Source organism: Mercenaria mercenaria, chromosome 12 (genome assembly GCF_021730395.1).
Source record: "Mercenaria mercenaria strain notata chromosome 12, MADL_Memer_1, whole genome shotgun sequence".
NCBI classification, from domain to species: Eukaryota; Metazoa; Mollusca; class Bivalvia; order Venerida; family Veneridae; genus Mercenaria; species Mercenaria mercenaria.
The window spans coordinates 28,909,103-28,918,718 of record NC_069372.1 but is presented as its reverse complement, the minus strand read 5'-3'; the positions used below and the strand labels follow the sequence as shown (position 1 = coordinate 28,918,718).

Here is a 9,616-nt window from a genome sequence, read left to right as displayed (position 1 = left end):
TTTGAAAGAGAGGTAGCATTGTAGGATTCGTCATGGTCTGGTTCTATGCCATCCTGACTGTCTGGAACTGAAGCTGCATTGCCATTATCTCCAGTTGCAGTGACCTGATGGTTGTCCGCGTTAGTTTCCATACTTTTGATCGGATTAGCAACGTTTGACGGTTCTAACTTTGTTTTGTCAATAAGGTTCGAATCTAATGGAAATAATCCAGATCTGCTGAAGCCATGCATCGCAACTTCTGTGGTAGCAATACAATCCCATGCCTTTTTGAATACTCTCGGGAAGTCCCGTTTCGTTAGTGCTTCACCGATATTTTCAAGCCGCCATTCTTTTAAGCTACGTTTCCACGCCGATTTCATTGGGGAAAAGAAACCCACGTCACATGGCTGCAAGATGTGGGTTGCGTTGGCTAGCAAACAATACAATATGATACCCTTGTCAGCGCAAAACTGCGTTGCAGAGCGAGTCATATGGGTGGAATGACCGTCCACAAACTAAAGGACAGGCTTACTTATTTGTTTCTCGGTCACATACGATTCGAATTGTTGCAACCATGCAACAAATAGTTCTCCGTCCATCCACCCATTGACACTATGTCCATACATTGCCTGTGGAAAGTCTGCTAATCCCGTGTCACGAAAGCATTGTCCTGGATAAACAATAAGTGGTGGCAAATAGTCATCAAAGACGTTGAAGCATACCATGACAGTTATTTGTTGTTTATTACTTGTCGTCACATTGTACACATGCGATGCTCCTTTGGAAGCTAGCACTTTGCCAGTTTTGAAACACAAGGGAAAGCCTGACTCATCCGCATTGAATATGCGCCTCGGGTCTTTTACTAAATTTTCATAGTCTTGCACTTCACTCTTAAGGTACTCATATAACCCGGCGTACCAACCCTCAACCATTGCCAAATTGACTATAGCACGCTGATGACCTAAATTCATCGCGGTACGCTCGCTTACATCCGGATGGCGCTTTTTAAAAGAATAGAACCAGTCCTTTCCGGGCTTATTGTTCTTAAACAGATTACTATGGCCGTCAATATCTAGGATTTTTTTAACTTCAAGAAGGAGTTCTTCTCTAGATACTGGATAGCCTATGCTGGCCATAAGCTTCAAATAGTCCACCAATACAGTTTCCTCTGCAGAAGTAAGCACAGGCTTTGTTCCTGGGGAGGTTCGCTCTTCTGGTACACGTCCAGCAACCTTGTCTAAAAGGTTTGTCCTTGGGACACCATACGTCTTAGCAGCTTGTCGCTTAGACATCAAACCCTGCTTTACCATAGAAACTGCAGTCGCCATTTTCGTTGGTGAATATTTTAACCTCTTTCGTGCGTTTTGCTGACTCGACATCTGAAATAGAGATGTTTGCTAAACGATGTATTAAGATATGTTGTCATTATTCAATGTCAAATACGCACCCGGTCGATAACCCCAGAAATACAATATTTGATCTGGAGTTATCGACACCCTCGTTGCCATGTGAACGACAGTCCAGCAATATGAATTCGCAATCAAATTTTAAAGGCAGACATAGTTCATATATAATAAATGTCTACAATAAGCTCACTGATGTAAAAACTATACATAAAATTTATTTAGAATATTACCACTTCTTATGAAACTCAGTAACGAACGCATAATATTAAGTAGAAATAATACATACCTCAAAGTTGGTGCCAATACAATTTTGTATGGAGTGCGGGCATATACAAAAAATGGCGGAAAAAACTTCCGAGAAAAATTTTGACGTATTCGATGACGTCAAATATATTTGATTGACGCGAGGAAATTAGAAACTAAGTGGAATTTAATTGAATGTTGATAAGTGCCGACGGTCGATAAAACCCGCAATTGCTCTATTATTTTACTAGGTATGTATGTAATATTGCACGTGCAATTTGTGGTTCATTGATCCATGTTATATGTGTGCAGTATTCAAAACATATGGTTGGTGGTACTAATAAACTTTGATAATATGGCAGTTGACCTCAATACAATCGACACTGTTTATTTTCCAATAGAGGTAAATCCAATATTTGCTTTACAATACATCTATGACCGATTAGATTTCAACACCCCTGGACTAACACGCATTACCTCTGCGTACTATGAAGAATGCCCTAGCTACGTGCCTGCATGGTGTAACACACTTTCAAAACATCATTGATTGGGTAACAAGAGATGTGTGTATAAGTAACACTGTATATATTAGAGAGTTGTTAAAAGGAATTTTGCCATAACTCCAAAATGAATACTAGTCAACAAAGACATGCTAAGTTTCATGATATTGTTACAAATGTACCAAATTAGAAACTGATGCCTTGCATAGGAAAATATTTCAGGGGATGTCATCGACGTCTGCATTATGTCAGCTTCGTTAAAATGTATTATTATCTAAAATTTCTTCAGCTAAAACAGTATTCTGCAAAATGTTTCTTACTCCTTTTAAATTATTTTGCATTTTGCCATCATGATGTTGCGCTTAGCGCTTCATGCTTCTCTTTCTCTGGCGAGCTGTAAAGTGCGAGATAGTGATGGTGAAGCCATCGTGATTTCGCGCTGTGAACACTTTGCATATTGTGAAGCGTGAAGTGTGAAATCACGATGGTGAAGCTAAACATCACAATGGTGAAGCAAAAAATTTCGAGAGAAAAAAACAACTCAATTTCGTGCTTTGTCATTCTGATCTCGTGCTTCGGGTATCGCCTTCCCATGACAGAGAAGCGTGAAAGACGAAGCGCGTGATCACAACGGCGAAGTGTGAAACTATGAAAATTTCAGGCTTTAACATTAGCATTGGGCAGATTTCGTACCAACAATACTGAATCGTAAAACAAATATTTAAACGTAGCGGGATTGTTGATATAATAACTTATCTAAACGATGCATCTAAAACCAAGTATTATACTGAAATCTTCCCTTACAGAAGAAAAAGGCCTGCTGCGTACTCTTGCTGTGTACATACAGCGTATATGATGCGTACATGATGTGTACTGAAATCAAGGGCTTTAAATAGTACGCAGGATATACACCGCACATACACCGATAGTACGTTTGTAGTACACTTTTGACATGCAAATGAGCTCTGCCGCGTACTACTTGCTGCATACATGCTGTGGACTACATAGTACACAGGATGTACGCTGAAGGAATTTAGTATGCGGGAAATAGTATGCAGCATGTACACGGCACTTACACTTTTCACATGCAAATGAGCCTGCTGTGTACTACCCCTGCGGCGTACATGCTGTGTACCCCTGGCCCGAGTCCTGTGGCGTACATGCTGTGTACTCCTGCTGCATACATGCTGTGTACTCTTGTGGCGAAACTGCTGTGATAATGTAAATTCCTTACCCCACCAACTTTCGTATGCAAGTGCTGATCATTTGGACAGAAAAAAAACAGAAAAAAGATAAGTGACATGCATTAATAAGTATTTATCCTTACCAAAATAATGTAGATTGATGTTACCAAATAAATTAGTATAATTTTCTCCATCAACTTTTCAATGAAATAAATCAATTTTTGTAGCATGTAATTTGGTAAACATCTGAAGAAAATGGCGTAACTGCATCAAGGGGAAACAACTTTAATGCAACTAAATATAAGTGTTATGATTTATTATAGATGATGTGTGCGTAGTATGTATTTATTTTGATAAAAATCCATTTGAGAACGATCTAGGACTGGAATTATATAAGCATTTATACACTTTTACGTCCGTAAAAAGTAGAGCACCAAAAATTTTGGATTGATTTTTTCCAATGGGGCGAGCGCAATTAGCCAAAAACGTTCTGAAAATATACGAGCGGCAAATCCGATGAACAACTTTTTAATTTGGTGAGGTCTTAATGAGTTAACATAATGAGCATTAAAGCCTTTATAAAACATGATAGAATGGTGTTTTGCTTAAGAGTATTCAAATAACTGAGAGCTTTTAATTCTTCTCATTCGGGCACTGTTGAGGCATTATCTTGGTAATTATTTCATGTTCTACAAAATGTAATGCAACGAAGTTCAAATAAGGCTTTTCAATATCCAGGTTAGAAAGCTCCAGGATTAATTCAAAATGAAAAAGAATATATTTTACACTGCATGCAAGGTGCAGCTCAGAAATCACTAAGATGTAAGCTTCACAAATGAACATTGCAAATAGTTTGGCAAATTTTCATTGTTCAGAATACCGGTAATCTGAACTATTCTATGCTATTAAGATAAAAGTTACTCAGAAATCAAGTTCTTGCTTCCAAAAAAAAAAAAAATGTACAAATCCTTCCTGCATGAAGTGTACTTCAGACTTTTACCTAAAAAAATTCAAAGTATAAACACCAAAAGAAAATGAACAAGTCCCTCCCGCGTATATGAAGACTTTAACTTATAAACAAGAGGGCCATGATGGCCCTATATCGCTCACCTGTTATCATTGCACTTGAGGACAAGAAGGTCCTCTGAAAAAATATCTAAGTCCAAAGGACAGGAACAACAAAGGAAAGAAATTTAACCAAAAAGAAAAACAAAATTCTTACAAGGTACAGATATGTCAAAATACACCTAAAAATTGGAGGTACCATCCATGTTGTACCACAGAAAAGTGGTCTCGGTTTTTCCCTACGGCCAATAATAAAAAAGTTACTAAAAATAGGCTATTTATAGTAACGTAAAAGGGAAGTAATTCAAAAGAAAATTATTGCAAGTTAACAAAAGAAGGATCTGCCAAATAAATCTGTTGACATAAATGAAATTTCAGATCAGTATCTTCATTAGTTACGGAGATATACCCATTTAAATTTGAAATAAAGGGAGGTAATTTGACATAAAATCAGTGCATAGTTATCTACCCTGATTGGCTCGGTCCAACTAATGACAATAATGAAATTTCAAATAAGTCCTGTAAGTACTTACTGATATAAATCCATTTTGACTACAATCAGGGGAGGTAATCAGATACTCTGGAAACTACAATTGGATCTGATTTGTCATGGAATCCAAGATTTATTGTTGTTGAAGATATTTTGGAAGTTTGTATCAAATAAAACCATAAATGAAGTCTCTATATCGCTGCAAAAGCCAAAATAGCCAATTTTGGACATTTAAGGGGCCATAACTCTGGAACCCATGATGGAAACTGGCCAGTTTAAGAAAGGAACCAAGATCTTGTGGTGATACAAGTTGTGTGCAAGTTTGGTTAAAATCAAATCATAAATGAAGTTGCTGTTGTGCAGACAAGGTCAAAATAGCTAATTTTGGCCCTTTCAGGGGCCATAACTCTGGAACACATTAGGGGATCTGGCCGGTTCAACAAAGGAACTGAGATCTTATGGCAACACAAGTTTTGTGCAAGTTTGATTAAATTCAAATCATAAATGAAGCTGCTATTGTGCAGACAAGGGCAAAATAGCTAATTCTGGTCCTTTCAGGGGTCATAACTCTGGAACCCATAATGGAATCTGGTCAGTTCAAGAAAGGAACCAAGATCTTATGGTGATACAAGTTGTGTGCCAGTTTGGTAAAAATCAAATCATAAATAAAGCTGCTATTGTGCAGACAAGGTCAAAATAGCCGATTTTGGCCCTTTCAGGGGCCATAACTCTGGAACCAATAATGGGATCTGGCCAGTTCAAGAAAGGAACCAAGATCTTATGGTGATACAAGTTGTGTGCAAGTTTGGTTAAAATAAAATCGTAAATGAAACCACTATCGTGCAGACAAGAAATTGTTGACGGACGGCAATACACGACGGACGAAGGGTGATCACAAAAGCTCACCTTGTCACTATGTGACAGGTGAGCTGAAAAAAAACTAAGTATAAATGCCAAAAGAAATTGTACAAGTCTTTCCCGCGTATATGAAGTGTACTGCACAAATTTCAAAGTATCTGCAGTGTACATGCAGTGTACTATTTTCTTGTACAAGTCCCTCCTGCGTACATGCAGTGTACTCCTTAAATTTTCAGAGTCTGTGCTGCATACTTGAAGTGTACTAGTGACCTCCTGTGTACATGCTGTGTACTCGTCGAAATAGTATGCGGCATGTATGCGGCATGCGGTGTATGTAAAATGTACTCCTCTGGCGTACTACTGTGTTCGCTGCATATACACAGCAAATACGCAGCATGTACGCCACATACTGAGGCTTGCTTCTGTAAGGGTTGTTTTGATGATTTTTAAAAATGTTGTTTAAGGTCTTTCGTACGGTGGCACAGAGGTGACATCAGCAACACTTTAATATACGCCCGAAGGGACGTATTATGTTATGATGCTGGTGTCCGTCCGTCTGTCCGTTAGCAATTTCGTGTCCGCTCTGAAACTCTTGAACCCCTTGAAGGATTTCAAGGAAACTTTACACAGTTGTTCACCACACCGAGACGATGTGCAGATCGCATGTTTTGGATGTCTCACTTCAAGGTCAAGGTCACACTTAGGAGCCAAAGGTCATATCAGTTTGTTTCGTGTCTGCTCTGTAACTCTTGAACCCCTTGCAGGATTTCAAAGAAACTTGTCACAAATGTTCACCACACCAAGACAACGTGCAGAGCGCATGTTCCGGATGACTTGCTTCAAGGTCAAGGTCACACTTAGGGGTCAAAAGTCATATCAGTTTGTTTCGTGTCCGCTCTGTAACTCTTGAACTGCTGGAAGGATTTCAAAGAAACTTGGCAGAAATGTTCACCACATTGTAACGATGTGCAGAGCGCATGTTCCGGATGACTCGCTTCAAGGTCAAGGTCACACTTAAGGGCCAAAGGTCATATATGACTTTGCTTTGTGTATATTGCTCTGCATTGCAGTGGTCTTGTGTTTATTTGGCAGATCTCTTTTTTGTACGTACAATACATGTCAAACTAAAGTCTTCTTTCATCAAGGGACAATACCCTGTATTTACCGTTGATAAGACAAATTAGATATGCGAGTTTCTCCCCTTATCTACCCGTAAGGTAACATAACGTATCTTATCACCAGTCATTCTGATCAAAGAGCTATAAAAAATAATAGTATTTTATACTTCTTTGTTCTGATTCATCAGATGTTCGACATGGTACCCGAGACGAACCGGAGAACCATGGTAGAGCTCTGGTATGCGAGAATGCTCACCAATAAACAGTGTTGTCATTATCATCCATAAAAGAATAGGAAGGACGGAATGGGAGTCCGTATATTTAATGCAAGAAATTTATTGGATAAAATATTTTCATGATCACCTCAAATATGAACAGAATCAATAACCAACCTCATTAAAACATAGCTATGATGTAAATATAGTCATATAAATTAAAATCATAAAAATCATTTTCAGCAGTGATATGTGAATGAAATTTTAATTGAAAACATTCAAATTGTGAATTAAAGATATCCAGATAAGATAATTTTGATTCATCAACAGCTTTTGAAACTCGATTTGTAACATTTAGTGTTAAAATAACATTTTGCTTCTAGGCTTTCTTTCGATGCGGGGATACCTGGTTATTAAATGAAAGTTCATTTTTGAGTACAAGCTTTGAAATGGACTAAGACAGTCTGACATTGTGGAAACTTTTACTTGCAGCAATTAAAAACACATGTATTTACAATATGTATCAGTACAGAAAGAAATGACAATTTAAGACACCAGTCAAATAATTAAGTACTAAATTTTTAGGTTTATCTGACCGCTATCTCATTTGCATTTGCTTAGTTAATTAAGTATAATATTTTGCGCAATAGAACATCTGGTTGTATATCAGTATGGATAGCGCACACTGCATGCAGTTATGTAAATTTGCATTTCTGTGATCAAAAGTATTCATAAAAAATTCCGAAAAAGTCAACGTTATAGGATAATTTTTTAGTGTAGAAATATGATGATTTATTTAAAAATCTAGTTCATTTTCTTTCATTTCTTTTCATCATAAAGTTTTTCTTTTTATAACTGACCCTTATACAGGCGCGGATACCTACTGTGTTTACAGAAGTTTTATGGTATGATCATGCTGACAGCTACTATACTTAACACTTTGCTATTAATCAGAAACACATTACACGCTTATATATAAATACTAAGCAAAAAGCCAACCTGCTATATGCTATTTTATTTTAAAAGCAATATTACTGTAATACTAAAATCCATTTTAAATTAAAAGATATCAAGTTAAAAGATATATCATATCAGTCCATCGTTCACATTTAGACTTAGAATAGTTTTGACTGTAAGCTTCGTAAACATGATAATAAAATTAAGTACTCCAATCTGTGTGTCAGTAGTGTATTTTATATAATTCCAGAAGTGCTAAATTTGTAATACATATAATAACAGTAAAAATAATACAGTCTTATGTTCATATAGCTGTGATTTATTCTGTTATGCATTAATCTGATTCTGATGAATAACTATGGAAGCGAAAACTCTGTAAAAGCCGATAAAAATTCTGATTTTTTTATATTTTCTAAACTGAATCTCAAAAGTTATACTATTTTTATTTCACAGGCACTAATATCTTATTTATTTCACTTTTACAAAAATGCAACCGATATATTCTGTCAGTCACAGTGTAGCGCGGATGTTAAATTTACAAAACTATATACTGTGATTATTGACATTTCACATGTAACAATCTGTTACATTTTAAGACCCCGAATATTTTAATGACACGTGGTTGCGACAATTTACATTTTGTATCATAGCTCGGTGTTTTTTCTTAACAAATTTGGTGCAGGTAATTCGTATACTCTGACTACAGGGTGCGGTAACTAAAAGTGTGCAGGTATTTAATACCCGCACTCTAGTTACCGCACTGTTGGATAGGAAAGTATGCCAGCATGTCTGGAACAGTAGACAGCGACGTGTATTTTATTGATTTTCTGCTCTAGCATTGGTTTATTTTACCTGGGCTTTACACATTTGTAAAGCAAGGATTTTAAGTACTCACTGAACTGCTGTATATGGCAATGTGGAACGCCTACAACTACCATATATGGATGGCTATGATACAAAACAGAAAGAACATTAAAACTCTCGGGTAAACGATTTATACTCGGGGGCTACGCCCCCTCGTACAAATCGTTTACCCGAGAGTTTCAATGCTCTTTCTATTACTTTGACCGCAACAATGACACGTGGCATTGACATTGATCGCATTACACAGTAATATTTGACACCAGTTTTTTTTTACATAAAATAAACGATATGTAACGCAAACTGTGATAACGGCAATATTTTATCTTTTATTTTTAAACAGTCAAAAAACTTAAGCTATACAATTGTATTCCAGCTATGATAATTCTAACATCTTTGCCTCTACTACGGAATACTTCAAGCAAGGCAGAGACTCTTATCAGCTAACAGAACAGAACAGAACAAAACTTTTTTAACAGAACATAACTCGGACATTTTGGGCAGAGTGGCTAAAATGCAATTTTAGCCGTTTTTAAATGCAAATGGAAGCAAGATGCTATTGGATTACTTTAAATATTTTTGTATCATCATTCTCTATGTTTGTTATTCTTTCAGGTCATAACAGTGATAAAATTTGTTTCAGAGGAGAAACAGTATTAAATGTCCTTTAAAGTTAGCGAGAGACGTGGTTTGCTTGCATTTTATATAGGTTACATAGGGAAATACTATGGTTGATTTCA

At 36.8% G+C, this 9,616-nt stretch overlaps 1 protein-coding gene across 1 annotated transcript; it reads right to left on the bottom strand.

Moving 5' to 3' along the window:
* Positions 1–494: 494 nt before the first annotated feature.
* On the bottom strand, positions 495–1,307 carry LOC128547525 (uncharacterized). The gene has a single exon (XM_053520497.1). The coding sequence runs from the start codon at positions 1,305–1,307 to the stop codon at positions 495–497; it is 813 nt and encodes a 270-aa protein (XP_053376472.1).
* Positions 1,308–9,616: the final 8,309 nt, after the last annotated feature.

Excerpts from the sequence above, each read along its gene's own strand:
- LOC128547525 (XM_053520497.1), bottom strand. The coding sequence starts at position 1,307 with ATGGCGACTGCAGTTTCTATGGTAAAGCAGGGTTTGATGTCTAAGCGA.